The sequence below is a fragment of the Aulonocara sp. 'chitande type north' Nkhata Bay genome, linkage group LG1 (assembly GCF_057382095.1).
Source record: "Aulonocara sp. 'chitande type north' Nkhata Bay isolate Kocher_YH1m ecotype deep benthic linkage group LG1, A_spYH_male_GT1.1, whole genome shotgun sequence".
Taxonomy (NCBI): Eukaryota; Metazoa; Chordata; class Actinopteri; order Cichliformes; family Cichlidae; genus Aulonocara; species Aulonocara sp. 'chitande type north' Nkhata Bay.
Genome location: NC_141344.1, coordinates 28,134,147 through 28,154,237, shown reverse-complemented (window position 1 = coordinate 28,154,237; position 20,091 = coordinate 28,134,147). Strand labels below are relative to the sequence as shown.

Sequence of the window (20,091 nt, the reverse complement as noted above, 5' to 3'; positions counted from 1 at the left end):
GGTGGAAATTTCAAAGTACACGTTCACATTTTTTCTACAAATTGTTCCTTTTTATTCTACAACTTCTCATATTTTGCAACAATACTTTCATACATTCCCAGCTTCTGTAACCAGTGGGTGCAGTGTGGTCGGCACCAGCTCTGCTGCCCTCTGAAGGTTTCTCCAGCAGCTCAAAAGCACTTACCCTCCACCTGCAGAAGAGTGAACTGTATGTCTTCCTCTGCCGTAACAAACACAGCCCCCCCTCCTACGCCACTGGAAACTTCCACTGCTCCTAAACTCCTCTGACGAGCCCAAAACCAGCACAAAGTGTACCTCACATCCACACAATAATTCACCTATTGATTGATAAGCAGTTTACTTCAGCACACAGTCAACCAACACAGTCACCAAATAACAGTGTCGGCGATATGGGATTTACTCATATAAAAATCATTTTAAAAAAAAGAAAGTATTTCAGACTAAACAGTTGAAATATAAAAAAATGAAATGCATGCCATTATATGTTTGTATATCCACAATGTAAAGATTAATGTAAACACTAATGTTTTTGAGACTGACAATAAAAAAATCAGCGCTGAACTCGTTTAAAGCCTGAGTCTTCCTTCTGCAATGCAGTTGAATAACTCCTGAGTCATGGGTATGTAGCCCTTATTGTCTTCCAGGTAAAACAGAGGATCCTTGATGAGAGCAGGGTTAAAACCTTCCTCTGCCAGCTTCACCTTCATCTGCTTAAAGGTGCTCGTCACTACCAATGCATCCTGCCAGAGAAAAATGAAATGGTTACGGGATTATTGCTAAGATGTATGCAGATATATCTTAATGTGATCATTCATTGAACTTTATTTACCTGTATGCGAACGAAGCGTGGTCTTGCGTAGCTGGGCAAGTAGTTTTTGACATGCTGATATAAAGCTTTGCCATCAAAGTCCATATTTTCTTTCAGTTTCAGCGCTGCCATTCCAATTCTTCCCTCGTGTCCTATTCAGTGAAGGTCAAAGTAAAAAGAAGAAAAAATACCCTCAGAATCCAGACATTAATCCAAACATTCAGAGTTTTTCCTCAGTATGTCAGAAATATGCGATTAATCTCAGAATTCCAAGAAAAAACTTCTGAATTCTGAGTTTTTTTCTTAGAATTCTGGAAAAAAAAGATGTTTGTAATATTTATGAGACATACATCACAATAATCTTGCTTTTAGTGTCATTATTACCTGGCACCTTCACACCATAGACATTAGCCTCTTCAACAAAGTCAACTGCGAGCAGGTGGTCAGCCACCTCCGTGGTTGCCACATTTTCTCCTTTCCACCTGTAACAGATATAATACAGAGTATTTGCAGAACTCAGCTGCAGTGTATCTTTTTTCAGCAGGGACACACAAAAGTAACAAACTTCCCTAAAACACTGAGATAATAGTTCATCAAAGATGTTTAGGTTTAACTATAAAGAATAAAATACTGAAAGCAATTAGATTAGACTCACCACAGTGTCCGTAATTCTGAAATTATATATGATATATCCTAAACTTGAGGGTTTTACTGTTTTTTCCATAGCTTAAATTCTATTTCAAGTGAAGAAGTAAACTTTCTGGCCTTATTTTACAACTATAACCCCAGATTGTAAGCAATCTGTTAAACATTCATCCAGCTGTTCCAGACAGAAGGACAACTGCTGCCTAAGCGCAAACCTGTATTGATCCCGTATGTGTCAGTAGTATTGGATCAGTTGAGATGCATTTTTTCTAAACACTGAGTCTCTGTGGCTTTTAAACCCCAAAACACGCTGCACCAAAAATTGGTCCACCCCACGGATCGGTTTCCCCAACACAAACAGAGTAATATAGTGTATGCTGTAAAGTGCCAGGAGGATTGCCAGGATTTATACATTTGCAGGGCAGTGGACACTCTTTCAATGATGACGATGTACACATCCTGGACGGGGAGGAACGATGGTTTGAGTGCAGTCACTTGGATGAGTGACATAACGTTTCTCCCACTGAAAACGCTACATCCAGATTAACAGAATCAACTTTTTGGGGGTCACACTAAGTTGTGCTTTTAAGACAAAAAACACTCTCTGGTACTCCTTGTCCTGACCTTTCACCCAGATTGTCAAATTCATTTATTATGTTTCACAGACCTGAAAGTGTCTCCAATGCGGTCTTGAAAGAAGAGAAATCCCTCGTCGTCAATCTTTAGAAGGTCGCCACTGTTAAAGTACATGTCGCCCTTCTCGAACACATCTCTTAGCTTCTTCTTGTCTGTCTGCTGCTTGTCCTTGGCATAGCCACTGAAGGGTGTTCTTTTTCCAATCTTTGCCACAAGCAGACCAGTTTCTCCTGCGAGTAAAAGTAACAGTATACGTTTAAATAGCAGCTTAAAAGGCAAGGCGGCACCTTAAGAGACAGGCTCACCTCTTGGGACTTCAACACAAAATCCTCTGGAGTCTCTGACTGGCTCCTCTTTTTCTGTGTCAAACCTTATGAGGGCATATTTGCATGCCATCTGAAACAGTTTACAGATACATTGAAGAGAATAAGCAGTTAGTCATATAAATCATGCCACATCTCCATATACAGAGGTCAAGTTAACCTCTGAAAAAAGGCTCACTGGCCTCACAGAGACTCACAGCCAATTGTCCACCAGTGGCACTAGTTTCAGCCATTATGCAAATGTACTCTTTATAAGGTTGTTGCATTCAGCTGAGACTGAAGTTACTTGAGTGAAAAAAAGGTTTCTCTAAAAAAGCTATGACTTAAGCCATGGTTCTTCTAAGCATGGCTTAGGTTTGCAAAATTCATCTGAACAAACCACAAGACCTTTGGGAAAATGAACTGTACACAGTGGCATATTTTGTGAAAAGCAAGCACAGCATAAAAACTGTGAAGCAGGATGGTGAAGAGGAGATGGTCTGGACTAGTTTTGCAGCCAAAGGACCTGATCATCTTGCAGTCATTAAGTTGACCATGAACTCCTCCGTATACCAAAGTATTCTAGAGTCAAATGTGAGACCATCTGTCTGACAACTGAAGCAACTTGAAGTGACATTATAAAGAAAGGTGGACTAATGTTATCGTTTTATAATTATGTAACTTTAGAATTGAAAAAGGGTGTGCTTTTCTTTTTCACATCTATCCATCTTCACAACCTTGCGCCTCCATATTTATCTGATCTTTCCATACATACTCATCCCCTCGTACACTCCGCTTCAGCTTCCCTTCGGTCTCTTCCACCTGCTCGCCTGACTACCATGGGACTCAGAGTCTTTAGTTATTCTGCCCCGAGACTTTGGAATGCACTTCCACCAGATCTCTGGACTACAAACTCTCTCATTAATTAGAAATCACGTCTCAAAACCCATCTATTCAGAATTGCATACCCTTGATTCCGTCTCGGTCTATTTTTACCTTGCTTACTTTTCATACTTTCATGCTGGCTTTTTTCCCCTCATTTACCTTATGTTTAAAGTTTATTTTGCAATATTTGTTGTATTGTTGCATTGTTGCTACTTTTTTGTGACCTTGAGGGTCTTAAAGGTGCCTATAAATATAATGTATTATTATTATTATTATTACATCTTACTTTGTAGAGAAAATGTTCTCTGCCAACAGCTCCAACTTTCCCACCATAGTTGATAAAGCCAACATTCCCTTCAGTTGCTCCGTAGCATTCACAGATACAAATGTTCCCAAATCGCTCCAGGAACTCAACCCAGGTGTCTTCCCTTATTCCGTTCCCTACGGCCAGTCGGACCTTATGATCCTTGTCATTGTCTCTCTAAAAGAAGGCCAAAGGAGAGGTGAGAACATAAACAATGACCATAAGAAACAATGCTCCTGACTGAAGCAGGTTGGTAGAAATCATTAAAACAGTTTGAGCTTCTAATGCATATCCCAATATTGTCATCACTATGACCTTAAATTTGTGTTTACCTTTGGTGTGTTGCAGAGGTAGCGCATGACCTCGCCTATGTACTGGATGACAGTCACATTGTACTTTCTACAGTCATTCCAAAAGTTGGAGGCAGAGAACTTGCTTCTCAAAACAACAGTGGTGCCTAAAAATGGAAAGATACAGAGTTCAGCAAATATGCCGCTTCATGCTAAGAGTTCAGTGTTGTAAACTCTGCAAGGCGAACTTTAGGACTTCAAAGTACAAACAATGGAAGCGGGTGTAGTTTGAGGTCATGTATATGTTGGTTTAACCTGCAATAAATTCAGTGGAAATCTTGATTTGTGGTTTTATTTTTAGGTAATGTTTCATGTATTACCTCTTTCTATAGTTCCACAAAGTCCCATAAGAAAAGCAGCACTGTGATACAGAGGGAGATTTATGTAGATGACATCATCTGAGCGCACACCAGCAAAGGTCAGGAGAAAACTTCCCCTCCAAACCCTCTTGTGTTTAAGCACAGCTGCTTTTGGAAGCCCTGTAAAAACAGATGTAGCACAGTTAGTCCTCATTCTCAGGTGTCCCACCAATTTAATACTGTGAACTGTGAAAACTCCTAAAATATAACACTGTGCAGACATGGGTCAATATTCTGCTTAGATAAATAGATTTTTTATTTGTAATATTTTTCATTATAGGATTATTTCATTAATTTCTTTTTATTTAGTTTGGGTTTTTGTTTTTGTACACTAACTGGTACCTTACACCAGCGGTCCCCAACCCTTTTTGCGCCACGTACGGACCGGTTTATGCCCGACAATATTTTCACGGACCGGCCTTTAAGTTGTCGCGGATAAATACAACAAAATAAAACTAGTACCGGTACCGAAAAAAAAAAGATTTATTCATAAAACACGTGAAAAGACCCAGGAAAACCGAGTTAACGATAAAAACGATAACAAAGTAACGCTGAAAACCGATAAAAACCCTGAAAACCATACATTTCACACCTGAGCCTCAGTGTTGTGCCAAAAAGTGATTTCCAATGTTTCTGTGTATTTTTTATGTGTAATATCTTTACGTATGTTCGTAAATAGACTTCGGTGAACAGGGTTTACAAAGGGGTTATATAGAGAATTAAAAAATTATCCGTTTTTCACGTATCTTTACAACTCTGTGTTACTTTATAACCAATCTGGCCCTTTATCCCCACTTAAATATTTTTACAGAACTATTGTAATATTTGCTACCATTTCTGCTGTGCTCTTGGCCAACTTACTCTTACAAAAGACATTTTTAATGTTAATGAGATTTTTTAACTGCATAAATAAAGGTTATATAAAAGTCACTGCCAAAAACTGATTGCGGCTTCTACCTTGTTACACGAATGTTGTTTGTGGCTCAAGATGACTTTATGTCATCCATAAGGGATGCATTTGACATATGTTTCACATATTATAGCCCAACAAGTTACTTATAGCAGTTTAAATACGAGCAATCAGTTTTTGGCAAATACCGGAAATCAGTTTTTGGCAGACAATCACTTTTTGACACAACACCGGTACCAAATGACTCACGGACCGGTAACGGTCCGAGGCCGGGGGTTGGGGACCGCTGCCTTACACCCGATACAAATAAAATATATTTTACCTTTTTGGATATACACGAATTTCACTTCTTATCTACACCGTATACCTATGTACAAGGAGTTTGGTTGTATCCTTACACGTTGGCTAAAATAATGCAAACATATTATTTACTCTTATAAATGAAGTAAGCTAACTAAAACAAGGAAAGTCAGACAGTTTCTTTCATGTGAGCGTCGCTTTGAGTTTAATTTCCAGCTGTCTCTCTTTTCTTTTTAAAATCCCAGACATCCCTCTTAACGGATCCATCCTACATCCCGCTCTGACGTCAATTAGGAGCGCGTGCACCTGGACCAAACCAAATGATGAAATAATGAGGGGGTTTTTTATGGTGATAGGTTAATAATTTTCATGAAAAAAGCTAAATGACTATTGTGCTGTTTTCATGGGATCCTGTCAGTCATTAGAATCGTCATCACTTTTCTCCCCACTGCTCCTTCAATTACTCAACCTCTGCACGAGGCCAGATAAGCCCTCGAGGTTACCTGTGGTTCCTGATGTGTAGATGTACACCGCAGGACTCTTGATGTTAATGCTGGCCCTGAGCTGACGGGACAGGGGCTCGTCTGACTCCATCTGAATTTTGTCAGAGAGGCTTTCGATGCCGTCCACATGACAGTGCTCACGGAGGATAAACACAAGGATACCCTGCTGCTTCAAAGTGGGCAGCACCTCCTCTATTGCTCCTTGAAGGTCTGAGAGCGAGGGAGGTAAAAAGAAAAGAGGTGCTGATCAGTCATTACAGGGTTACATAAATGTGTGTTTAATAAACAGTCGATCTATTTGATGGTGAAATTAATAAGATATACCCATGCAACTTTAGTGCAGTCCAAACCTCCCAGATTAAAAAAAATAGTCAGAGATACAAAAAGATCTTTTTAAATGAATTAGACAATATGATCACGTGATATTAAAAAACGAAAGATATGCGCACGTTTAAAGTTAATTTCATTAAAACAAACCCCAACAGCTTACTGCAGTATTTACGCAGCTTACCAGCGCCAGCGATCAGGACTTTGGCTTCACAGCAGGAGAAACAGTGCAGCAGGGATTTGGATCTTATGTTGACGTTGAGGAAGGACGCTGTGCATCCCAGCTTGGACAGTGCGAGCCACATCCATACAAACCACGGCTCGTTGCCCAAGAAGAGGGCTACCGTGTCCCCCTGCTTGAGGTGGGCATGCGTTAACAGAGCCCTGGCCACTTTGTTGCTTTCTCTGTCGGCTTGGCTGTACGTGTAGGAGCTTTCCTCGTAAACTATGAACTTCTTATGCGGATGCTCCGCCACTTTGTCTAGAAAACGATCTAAAATACTGTAAAACTTTTTCTCAATTCTGCTCAAGCGTATACCGACATAAATGGAAATAAATGTGCAATATAAATCTTTCAAAAAATAAGGATTCCGGAAGTAAATCAGTAAGGGCAAGACTGCCAACGCGGTGCACAAAATATATGCAAGCATTTTTGTTTTTTAAAAAAGACGAATATGTCAGACCTGCTGCTGGATTCATACATCACCTTTCAACGGACTCCAGCCCTTGGATCATTTCCGTTTACGCCTCCTGAACTTTGAACGAGTTTGAGAGTTCGAGGGGTTAAAATGGGACGACACCCCCCTTTGCCTGCTGTGATTTGTGAGTCTCTTTCTTAACGTTTTTCCTTTTTCTTTCTTTTTTTCTTCTTCTTTTTTTGGCTGGGGAGGAATCACATGAACTCGATGTAGCAGTAGTAAAGTATTTAAAAAAACTGAGGAATAGAATTTTTAAATACATATTTTTCTTAATTTTATATATAGATAGATAGATAGATAGATAGATAGATAGATAGATAGATAGATAGATAGATAGATATATCAACTGACCTCGGCACACCTGCACCAGGGTAAACCTCCGCCTACCGTAGTCCTGCTTTACATGTGAAAATAGAGCAACAGGACCGCTGAGTCTTTGACTTTATTTATTTTCTGCTGTGTTTTACTTGCATCTATTTGAAAGAGTGAGTGTAAACACAAAAAATATTTTATTTTATGTGCTGGAATGTGCAGAAAATAGGTTTAAATGTTAAACTAATTTATTCAAGTCAGAGAATGTTGCATATAATTAAATTTTTGCTTGATGCATAAAGTTAAAAGATTAAAACTAATAAAACAAGTTAAAAAAAAGAGACTTTTCCATTTGATTACATTTTGTATGATGGATTATGTAGAAAAAGTAGAATTGGGCTGAAAGATCTATCGCTTTATCACCTCTTCAGGTTGTAAATCGTGTTTTTAAAAAGTAACTAAGTAATTAATTACTTTTGAAAATAAGTAATCAGTAAAGTAATGGGATTACTTTTTTGGGGAAGTAATCAGTAATTAGTTACTGATTAGTTAATTTCATTAAAACAAACCCCAACAGCTTACTGCAGTATTTACGCAGCTTACCAGCGCCAGCGATCAGGACTTTGGCTTCACAGCAGGAGAAACAGTGCAGCAGGGATTTGGATCTTATGTTGACGTTGAGGAAGGACGCTGTGCATCCCAGCATGGACAGTGCGAGCCACATCCATACAAACCACGGCTCGTTGCCCAAGAAGAGGGCTACCGTGTCCCCCTGCTTGAGGTGGGCATGCGTTAACAGAGCCCTGGCCACTTTGTTGCTTTCTCTGTCGGCTTGGCTGTACGTGTAGGAGCTTTCCTCGTAAACTATGAACTTCTTATGCGGATGCTCCGCCACTTTGTCTAGAAAACGATCTAAAATACTGTAAAACTTTTTCTCAATTCTGCTCAAGCGTATACCGACATAAATGGAAATAAATGTGCAATATAAATCTTTCAAAAAATAAGGATTCCGAAAGTAAATTAGTATGGGTAAAACCGCCAACGCGGTGCACAAAATATATGCAAGCATTTCTTTAATCAAGAGGAATATGTCAGACCTGCTGCTGGATCCAAACGATCGACTTTCAGGAGCCTCCAGCACCTGTTGGATCATTTCCGTTTACTCCTCCTTAACTTTCTCTCCCCTTTTCCTCTTTTCTTTACTGGTGAGGAGTCATGGGAATTTGATGAAGTAGTAATCATTTAAAAACCGAGGAATTATATTTTTTAAACATAGGCCTATATATCGCCTGATTTTTTTTCTTTAATGTTATTCACCTGGTTACTCCTAACAACAAGTTCACATTAGGGCATTCAGGGGCCATTCTGAGGTATTGATAGCTTATGTCTCATATGACCCATAGTTACTTCAAACCAAGACTGGATTTTGTTACTACACTACACACGGCACACACTCGTAGACATTTATTTTTATTTTATTTACACTTTCTATTCACACTTTAAAGAAATATTTGCCACATGTCATAGAAAAACTTTGTTTGCAGAAAACAGGTTCCTTTCTTGGTCTATTTTTTTTTATATATATTAAACCATCTTCCACCATCACTGGACCTGTTGAAGAGAAAAACAAATTATTAATTTATAGAGGGTTTATCTTTTTCATTGGATAGTACTGAGACAGATACTAAAAACAAACATGAGACTTATAATTCGGTGTTGTTTCTGAATTTTAATTACTAAAGAAGATCCACTTAAAAAATGTATATCATCATTTTCAGAAATATCTTAAAGGTGTTACCATATTCTTTAACTAATTCCGTTTGACAGATTAGATATAAAGTATGGGATCTAAAAGAATAGATTTCCAGAATATCAAAAAATAAAATCTATAGTAAAAAAGAAATTGAAACCTAATCAAGTCGAATTACAAACACCACCAAGTGTGGTACAATTCCTTAATCTCAAACCCCCCAAATTACTGTCTAAAATACATAAGACACTCTCTAAAATAGATGAGCCAATATCCCTCCCTATTGCAAAATGGGAAGCGGATCTATCAGTCATCTGGTCTCAAATATGCTTGCAAACCTTTAAATTGATTAGAAATCCCAATCTAAAATTAATGCAATATATTGCATTAATTTATGCATTAATTTTAATGCATGCATTAATTTTAAATGCAATCAATGTAGTGTTTTGTATACAAAACACTACATTGATTGCACAGTAAATGTCAATGGATGTTCAGGATGGGTTTTACGTCTTCTAACAACTGCTCACACTGTCAAGGCAATGTACCTGACAATTACATCCATGATCTTTGGTTCTGTCCACCAGTTCAGAGGTTTTGGTGCTCGATATGTGAAAACTTATCAAAGTGTCTCACTGACGGAATGATTTAACCAGAATTATTTAGTTATCTGACATCTAATGTATAATATACAGTTACATTCAATTCTATGCAATATGCACAACAATTACCTTAAAGTATTAGGATATCGTTGCTGTTGAGCAACGCAGCATCAACAGCGATCAACTCGAAGGAAAATGACAACAGAGGCAAAATATCCGGAAGTTCTTTGGAAATTTTATTACACACTAACACACATTACATCCTCTCTTCACGGCTGCGTTTTAGGGGTGTCGAACTCATGGCCTCGAGGGCCGGTTACAACCAGATTAACTCATACAAGGATTTTTACCTCACCCCTCTTCATAACCTTCTGGCTGATCAATGTAGATTTCATAATCGATGGAAGCGTGTAAACATGCTGTCTTCACATCCATTTGATGGAGTAACAGTCCTGCGCTGCTTTCTGTGACAGAACTCTTATGCTTGTTAAGTTAGCTGCTGGTGAGAATGTCTCTCCATAATCTATCCCCATCTTCTGGCTGTAGCCCTTGGCTATGAATCTCGCTTTGTATTAGTCATTTCCTTCAATGTCACTCTTAACGGAATAAACCGACTTTCCCCGCACTGTTTTCTTCCTCTTTGGTGAAGTGGTTTGGGTGAAAGTGTCATTTCCCTTAATGATTGGATTTCTTCATCCATAGTTTTAATCCAGTTCTTTGAGTTAGATGATTCTAAATGTGTGTGGGACAGCACACACTGCCCTGTTATCAGTAGTCTATGGTAGTGTATGGTTGCTACCACTGTTGTCAGTTACAAAGTCATTTAGATGACTAAGTTTTCTTCTCTCCCTTTTTGATAAATCCATAACTGTTCGCTTATTACAGCATCTGTTCTGTGTTACAGCTGCTGTTTGGATAGGAATAGTTCCACAGGCATTTTGGTAGTGACTCTCAATTAACATGCACTTGCCCATTTCAAAAAGAGTACACTACCCCCTCGCGGCTGTACCATTTTGATGGGGTAAGTACAGCGCTGATGTCTCATGCTTAATGCCATTTTTCCTTAGCAGGGTTTGGAAATCTCTGCAGGTGAACTCTGTACCATTGTCCGATCTGATGCATTTTACATTGCCATATGGGGCAACATCTGCTAGAAATTTCTCTGTTTCTTGCAGTGTATCAGTTTTTGTCTTCAGGAAATATACAAACACTGAGTTTGAATAATCATCAGTGAATGACTGCACATATTTGTACCCATCAATAGATTTAGTGGCCATCAGACCTGCTAAATCTGTGTGTACCATTTGTGAAGGAGCTTTTGCTCTTGTATTGGGATTTCTGTTCCGGGTTTGTGATTTCCCTGGATACACACTTCACATTCCTGATCAGGTCTGTCAGTTTTTCATGTAATTTGCATACCGTTAACACTCTGAAATCTTAGTATATCTTCATAGTTGCAATGACCTAATATCTCATGCCATCCCTGTTCGTCATGACAAGCATTACATTTATCATTACTCTCAACTTCAGTTTGCAAATATATGTATAATTTGCCATACAACTGAATGTTTGAATGTTTCGTCCTTGTGGGTCAACATGTCCTGCCCTTGTTTAAAGTTGACTGTTGCTAATATAGTGGCTGACTTTACTAAGAAAATGTCTTGGGGGTATGATGGAATAAACAGCGCATCTTTCAGCATTGCTTTGCATCACTGGCCTGTCTCATCAATCAGTAACATCTCTGCGTCCCCCTCTCTGTTGGGCGATGCCTCTGTACAGGGTACCATCTTCCAGCTCCTGTGCGTCTCTGGTTTGAGCTCTTGAACTTGGCTATGTCGTTAATGATGTGTGAGGTATCCCAGGTGCCCACCAGCAGGCCTTTTGCCTTAATGCTGTATGCTGACTGCTGCTGCTGGACTTCGATGTCTGCACCCTTGATCCTGAAGGCATAATCCGACGCTTCTGCTTTGGATCCATTGCCGCTCTCATCTGCAACCTTCCTCAAGCCATCTTATTTGTATTTATGTCTAGATGTGATATCATTGTGTGTGTTGCTCTTGCAATTACATTTTTTGCAGGTGGTAGCCTTTAAGTCATTGTTATTCATCCTTCTGTTAGTGAGGAAACTTTTCCTTCCGGGTCCTGCTGGTGCCATTGAGAAGAGCAAGCAGCATCTGCTAAGTGTACTTTTGGACCACTGAGTATTTGGACTACTTTGAAGTACTCACAGACACATTTCATATACAGCTCTATATTTATACACAATGTTGTTGTTTTTTTGCCAGCTTCTACATTGTTATTTGAATGACTATTTAAAGATATTCTCTTAACTTTTGCTGAAGACATTACAGTTTTGCCTTTGTGCTTTGAGAGATGAGTCAATAACTTAAAGGAGGGGTTCTCGTTTTTGGGGGGGGACCAGGGAATCTTACACTGGGTAAAATTTTTCTGAGGAGCCCCTTGTAAACTTCATGCTGATAAAACTCTGGGTGCTTTGTAATGAGATGCAACTTTAGCTTTGCTGGCTTCATTACTTCATTTGCTAGCACTTAAGGGCACACAGCACATTTTGGTTTTCCTTCATCATTCTCTCTCTTTTTTTTTTAACACTTTCTCTTTATTGATTTTCATCTTATTTTACATACAGAACTAAAGAGGGCAAGGGAAACCAACACATTCACATATGTTCACATATTCCAAAATACACAACGCCTTGTTTTACTTACACAAATTACATATTACACAGGTGCATGTTCCATTCAAACAAATTCGCAGCTGTCTCTCTGCATTACAGAGGTATCAGTTTGTCTGTAACCAACACTTAGTAATTGCCTTTTTGCATGCAACCATAATTATTTTCAGTAAGTATGAGTCTCTGTTATTTATATCCTCAGGGATATTCCCAAGGTACATGGTACTAAAGGAGAAGTCCAGTGTTACTTCTAGCACATCCATCACCATTTGTTTAGTCTCCTCCCAAAAGGTCTTCAGTTTAGGGCATGACCAGAAGACATGGAAGCAACCTGCAGCGACCTCCCCGCACTCCCTCCAGCATGAAGCGCCTGAACCACTTATTTTGGATTTCCACTTTGGTGTGATGAAGAATCTAATTAAATTCTTCCATCCAAAATCTCGCCATGTTAAAGAATTTGTGGTAGATAACACATTCTTCCACATCCGCAACCAATCTTCCTCTGAGATAGTTATACCTGCTTCTTTTTCCCATCGATGACTGACATATCTTGTTGAGGTCTTTTTCATAACTGTAAAACTTCTGTACATTTTGCCTATAGTACCTCTTATAATGTTCTCACCATAAGCATCCATAAATATTTGGATCACACCACTAGCATCTGCGTCAAGCATTCTAATTTCCTTCTGGAAGAAGCTCCGAACCTGTAGGTAACGATAAAAATCTTCCCTGCCGATCTCGTAAATCTGACACGTCCTCAAAATTTATCAGCTCCCCATGCTTCACTATCTGACAGATCGCAGTGATTCCATGCCTGGACCACTCCCTGAATTTATGGTCTAACAATACTGGAAGGAAGCGTGGGAGATACGCTGGCCATCCCAGCAACCCTATTTCCCTATTAAGACCAAAAATTTTAATCACATCTGCCCATTTTTTCAGGGAAAAACTTACACATAAATTTTGCATCTGATATGCCTGTGGTAAACTCTCAAGAGACCCCAGAACAGACTGTATTGGGAAATCCATCAAAGAAAGCTCAATGTCCTTCCACTTTGCCTCAAACTTAGAGTTACACCAGCACACTAGAGGTCTGATCTGGGCAGCCAGATAGTAATCCTCAAAGCACAGTAGAGCCATGCCCCCCCCCCGCGCTCACCAGGCAGCTGCATTGTTGCATATTTCACTCTCGACCTTTTATTTCCCCATACAAATCTTGAGCAATGCATATCCCACTCCCTAAATTGTTATCTTTATTGCTCTAAATCTGCTGCCCAGATCGAGGAGGAGCAGACCCCACCTCTCCAGATCTTCATATATCTTCTTGTTCACCCGGTTATAATTAACTTCATATAACAATGCAAGGTCTTTTGTCAGCAGGATCCCCAAATACTCCATTTGAGATTGATGCCATCCGAATCTATATCTTGCTACCAATTGTCTTGAGGGGTTAAAGAAGAATGTCAAGCTTTGAGTTTTTTGAATGTTTAGTCTATAACCAGACAGTCTGCCATATTCTTCCAGTATTTCCATAAGCAGAGAAATTCCCTCTTCCGGGTTTCCTAGCGCTACCAGCACGTCGTCTGCATACAAGAAAATTTTATTTTCCACATTCCCCGTTGTAACCCCCTCCAATCGAGTCTCTTCCCTGATGCATTGAGCCAACGGTTCAATGAAAAGGTTAAAGAGCAGCGGGCTCAACGGGCAGCCTTGCCTACAGCCACGTTGTAGTGTTATCCGATTTGAGAGGCTTCCATTAACTTTGATCCTTGCTGTTGGAGACATATAAATCATTCTTATACATTGAATAAACCTGTCACATAGCCCAAATCTCTTCAACACATGAAACACAAATTCCCACCCGACCGTATACGGTCGGTGGCAACACAAATTCGGGTGGGAATTTGTGTTGGCAACACTTTGCTAGATCCGCCCCTGCACAGTTACCAGCTGTCAGCTACTTAGAAAAGGATCCTGGTGTTATTTGTCTCTCAGAAACAGTTCATAACTTCCCTTCAACTCATTCATGTCGCCTAAAGGGTAAACCTATTTCTCCATCACCTGTTCAGCTCTAATGATTCAGTAAGGACATCTCCTGGTTTCATCCTCATGTTTCCCTCTCACCAGATAACCAAACCGACATCATGACCAGCAGCTTTTACAGCTGTGGCTCCAGCAAACATCAGCTGATAGTAGAAATTAATATTAAATAAATTCTAACAACAGCTGATCAAGCTTAAACGTGCTGCTGTTGTTTAGCGCGACATCCGCTGGTTTCCTGTTTCTGGCGCAAAGTGGGCGATAAACAAACAAGAGAGACATCAGCTGATCATTGATCAGTTTCATGATTGAAGTAGCAATAGAAGAGGCAGCTGTAAAGACAGAATAACTCCAGCTTTGTGTCTTTTTCCATCCTAGCTGAAGTACGGGACAAACTGCGTCTCTTCTCAGCTCAATACGAAACGCGTAATATTTTCTCTGAATGAGGGACCATTCCATTTTTTAAGGAGCTGTTGGCAACTCTACTAACTAACCTTATGAATAAAATAAAGTTCACTATCAGTAACATCATAGCAACCGAACAGCTGTATAGAAACTCCTCATGCTAGCTCAGGCAGTATGAGGTATTGTAACTGACTGTAAAAAGTCAGCACAACGAAAATAAACTGCACCTAAACTTGGTTTATATCGGACCCAGATAGACTGCAGGTCATAACTTCACCTGACACTTGGACCGGCAGCCACCTCGTGTCTCTCCTCCTGCCTCACCTTCCCTCATCCACCTGTTGCCTCTGTGGAAGCTCTCCCATAGCCACCACCAAACAACTGAGTTATTTTTACACATCGGCCAGCATCTGGCCAATCCACCACTTCTCATTGTTCATGCCATTACAAAAAATAATAATAATAATAAGTCATCAGCCCACCATGCAAATGTCCGATGGCTAGTCCAGCTAGGTTAACTTGTTAATCTTTCGCCGAAAAAATGTTTTCTGCGGTGCTGTCTTTCGTGCTTGGCTCTCCTACCTTTGCTAACATGATGCTCATAGTGCAGAATCCGGTGCTGCATTCACTTACCCTCGGATATCTGAGCTTCACTGTGAAACCATAATCATACATTTGATATTTCATTAAATTTTATTGTTTTAGCTTCGGGGTGGCACCTGGGGTGGCCAGTCTGGTTGGGGGGGTGGCCTGTGCACCCCCAGGCCACCCCGCTGGACACGCCACTGCCGGGGTGAGCTCTCTCTATCCCTAGGTTCTTCTCGCTGCCCAAGTCCACGCCGTCCCCCAACTCCTTTATCATCATGCTTTCCACATACCTTAGCATGGAGGTGCCTTCTATGTTCTCAGGGATGCCGTATGTTATTACAGCGTGAGCGCCCCTCCAAATCCGTAACCTTCTCTTGGAGCTGCCTCTGGTTATCCAGCAGCTGAACAATGGCATCCCTCACTCCAATGTCCCATTTCTCCTTCCCTACCATGTTTCTTTCCATTTTTTCCAGACGTTTCCCCACCTCCTCGATCCTGCTTGTGGCGGCGGTAACCTCATTTGTCTTACTCTCAAGTCGCGTTTCTAAGCTTCGGCCTGGGGCTCGTCCCTTCTTATTTTTATCTCCGCTCATTATTCTTGAGAGGAAAATCGCTTTTAATGGATTATATTCTTGAATTGCGGATTATTTTAGCTATCGATGCAGGAGCTCCTGTTTATGCTGCTACTCTCGCCACCATGACACCGGAAGTCCCCTCACTCCTCCTTCATCATTCTCAATAAACACAAACTCCAGGTAACTGTCATACCAGAATCAGAATCAAAATTGTGTTTATTGGCCAAGTATATGTGCAGACACATACAAGGAATTTGGTTCCGGTAGATGATGACTCTCAAGCACAGCAATTTAAATCACACACACACACACACACACACAGGTCTTTATCACATTTATTTATAGTTTTCCCTGGTTTATGACTGAACACAGTCTGACAGCTGTCGGTCCCAGCTGATTTCCCTCTCCCTCCGCTCCTCTCCATCTCACTATAAAAAGGGAAGGAAACCACCATCAGTCCAAATCGCCATCAGCTGTTCTCACCAGCATCTCCAGCACCGCCCCGTTGAGCTCACTGCACCACTCCTCCCCTGCAGCCGCGCCCGGGACCACATCTCCGCCACACACATACATACACAAAGCTGTGTAAATCTAAACTTATATACATAAAATACAGAAATGAAATGAGGTGGAATGAATACTACAACTGTTTAGAAGGGAGATGGCGAGGGGAAAGAAACTGTTCCTGTGTCGGGTGGTCCTGGTCTGCAGGCTTCTGTACCGTCTGCCAGAGGGCAGCAGATCAAAAAGTCTGTGTCCAGGGTGTGAGGGGTCTGTGATTATTTTCCCTGCCCGTTTCCTGGTTCTTCTCTAAGCTTTATTTTCATTTTTAAATTGGAAAATGAACAAAAACAAACAGACACACAAAGCAAAAAACAAACAAACAAAAAAACAAAAAAAAAACCCCAAAAACAAACAAACAAACAAACAAACAAACAAACAAACAAACAAACAGAAAACTCACAACTATGGGACAGAGCAAGTATCATCAAATAACCACAGCATGGCAGGCCATTGTGACCACAGAAGCACTCCCAGGTGCACACTCTTGTATCTATGCCTTTCAAGGATAACCTCAAACATCTGAAAACCAAACACAGAAAATACAGGCATAATAATAATAATAATAATAATAATAATAATAATAATAATAATAATAATAATAATAATAACAATATTGATAATTACAGAAATTTAAAACAAACACAAACAAACAAAAAACAAAGAATTCAAAAAAAAAAAAAAGTGAGCAAAACAGAAAACACATCATGTGAACCCCTCCCACCATCCCCCCACCCTTTTACCCCTGTATGGCTCTCAACCTCATCACATTCGTGTATCCAGACAGCCCATATTTACACCTATCTATAGAAACTCTCATGCACAGGAATCAACATCCCACAAGATAAAACTGCAGCATTCAGGAAATCGAGTCAGGAGGGCCTAACCGGGGATCAACTCAAGGTAGACCCAGGGGGATTTGCGTCATCTCTATGATCTGTTAGGTCCAAAGACGGTAGTACTGACAGGAAGGGGCCCCAAATTTTTTCGAAGGTTCCATATTTCCCTTTTACACTATGCAATATCTTCTCAGGTGTGCAGTAGGACGCTAGCTCATTAATCCAGTGTCTCAGTGTTGGAGCGTTTTCAGATTTCCAATGTAGCAAAATACATTTTTTCACTGCAGTACTCGCAAGTAAAATAAAATATTTCTTATGATAATTCACATTTATAGAACCTGTGTCACCTAGAATCCATAGTTTTGGGTCCAGTTCAATTTGGATCCCCATTACCCTTGAGATTATTTCAATGGCCCGTCTCCAGAACTCTTCTATCACTGGGCAATTCCACAGCATCTCAAACATTTGGGGGAATAATTAGTATCAATTTTATGTAACCTATAAGGGGTGTAATATATCCTATGAAATATATTAAATTGCATTTGCCTGTGATTTGTAGAAATTAACATGGTCTGTGCCTGTTCCAATAAATGGTGCCATTCTACCTCTTCATAGACATAGCCCAGGTCTGTCTCCCATTTTCTTTTTATAGACGCTTTATTATAGTCAGGTAACTTTTCATTGATAATAGTATATATAGAAGATGCTATTCCTTTTATTGACTTCCATGGTTTGGTGCAAAGATGCGTTTCAAGAGGAGTTTCTTTAGGTATCTCGGGGAATAATCCTTTGGATTTCTCTTTGACCCAATCTCTTATTTGTAGGAATTTGAAGAAACTTTGTCCTGGGAGTTTGAATTTTTCCTTTAGTTGTTGAAAGTCAATAAATGTATCATTATTGTATAAGTCGGCAACAGTTCGAATATTTCTGTCCTTCCATCCCCGCAATATTGGGTCAGCAATATGATGAGAGAGATCAGGGTTGCCCCATAAGGGTGTCCTTCTAAGAAATGAGATATTTATTTTCAGAAGTGAGTGGGATTCCTGCCAGGCACAGAAGGTGTTTAATATTATCAAATTGTTTGTGAGCTTGGATAGACATTTTTTTGTACCTAAAAATGGAACATCTTTTAATGGTATGGGGTTCACCTCATGTTGTTCTATTGGAACCCATCGAACCTCACTCCTCTCTGCATGTAGCCAGATCCAAATTGATCGGTACTGGGAGGCAAGATAATAGTTCCTAAAGTTTGGTAAATTAAGTCCTCCCCTTGAATATGGGGCCTGTAGTGAGGAGAGTTTGACTCTTGGATTTTTCTTTTGCCATATGAAAGAAGTTATGAGTTTATTAAGCTCTTTGAAGAAACTTTTAGGAACATTTGTAGGGAGACATTGAAATAAGTAGATAAACTTAGGCAAAGTGTTCATTTTAATAACATTAATTCTCCCTATAAGAGAATGGAAAATCCATCCATCTCTGAATATTAAGTTTGGTTTGCTCCAACAGTTTGATATAATTTAGTTTGAATATTTGATCCTCGGATTTACCAATTTGTATACCCAAATACGTAAATCCATTATTACACCACTGTAATGGGTCAGTAAGAGCTCTAATACGGCTATCTTGTATATTTAATAACATAATCTCACTTTTGGTATAGTTTAACTTGTATCCTGAGGCTGCACTGTATTCTTTAAGACACTTCATTAAAGAGGGAATTGATTTAAGAGGGTCCGTTATATACAGTAGGAGGTCATCTGCGTAGAGAGAAAGTTTACGTTCACTTGTGCCAAATTTGATTCCAGATATTAGTACGGATGGCAACTGCTAGTGGTTCGATCGCAATCGCGAAGAGCAAGGGGGAGCTTGGACAACCTTGTCTGCAACCTCTAGTTTAAGAGAAAGTGCCTGAGAGCACATTATTTGTTATGATATTGGCTCTGGGGGCATTAAAAAGTGTCCTAACATAGCGGGTGAACTTTTCTCCGAAGCCCATGGCTTCCATTGCCTGAAATAGAAAGTTTGGCTCAATCCTGTCAAATGCTTTATTAGCGTCCATGGAGATTATTAGCAGTGGGTCTTGGTTTTTTTGAGCAGTGTTCAGTATATGGAGCAAACGTCGCACATTATCTGCTCCATGTCTGTTTTTAATGAAGCCTGTTTGGTCGGTATTTATTATCTTAGGCATAATGTCCTCCAATCTGAGTGCAATTATTTTAGATAATATTTTAAAATCTGCATTTAAGAGGCTGAGGGGTCTGTAAGAGTCACATCTCTGTTTGTCCTTGCCCGGTTTTGGCAGTAATGTGATTGTTGCAATTTCCAATGATTCTGGTAATTTATTTTTTTCTAAAGCTTCTTTAATCATATTTGTAAGTGGTGTCAATAATTTATTAGAAAAAGCCTAATAATCAACTGGGAATCCATCTGGTCCAGGGGTCTTATTATTTTGTAAACACTTGAGGGCTCGAAGAACCTCCATCTCAGATATATCTGCATCAAGCAGTTCTTTGTCCTCATTATGTAATTTAGGAAGGGTTATTCCATCTATAAATCTTTTTGCAGCAGTACTGTCGATCCCTTGCTCCTTATACAGATCTTCATAGAACCGTTTAAACTCGGCATTTATGAGTGCTGATTCATCAAGAAGTTTATCATCTTCCGTTAACATTGTCCGTA

General features: G+C 39.8%; 1 protein-coding gene across 1 annotated transcript; it reads right to left on the bottom strand.

Moving 5' to 3' along the window:
• Positions 1-47: 47 nt before the first annotated feature.
• LOC147339262 (long-chain fatty acid transport protein 2-like) lies at positions 48-7,113 on the bottom strand. The gene is made up of 10 exons (XM_086291467.1): positions 6,535-7,113; positions 6,024-6,233; positions 4,272-4,430; positions 3,934-4,058; positions 3,584-3,778; positions 2,416-2,506; positions 2,142-2,340; positions 1,214-1,311; positions 851-981; positions 48-761 (listed from the first exon to the last, which is right to left on the bottom strand). The coding sequence occupies exons 1-10, from the start codon at positions 6,998-7,000 to the stop codon at positions 588-590; spliced, it is 1,848 nt and encodes a 615-aa protein (XP_086147593.1). The 5' UTR covers positions 7,001-7,113; the 3' UTR covers positions 48-587.
• Between the last annotated feature and the right edge of the window lie 12,978 nt (positions 7,114-20,091).

Bases quoted from the DNA above. Each gene is read 5' to 3' on its own strand.
- LOC147339262 (XM_086291467.1), bottom strand. From the start codon at position 7,000: ATGCTTGCATATATTTTGTGCACCGCGTTGGCAGTCTTGCCCTTACTG. The intron at 3,779-3,933 runs GTAAACACAAAT...GCCTTCTTTTAG, and splicing joins ACCTCTGCAACACACCAAAG to AGAGACAATGACAAGGATCA. The intron at 762-850 runs GTAAATAAAGTT...TTTCTCTGGCAG, and splicing joins CACGCTTCGTTCGCATACAG to GATGCATTGGTAGTGACGAG.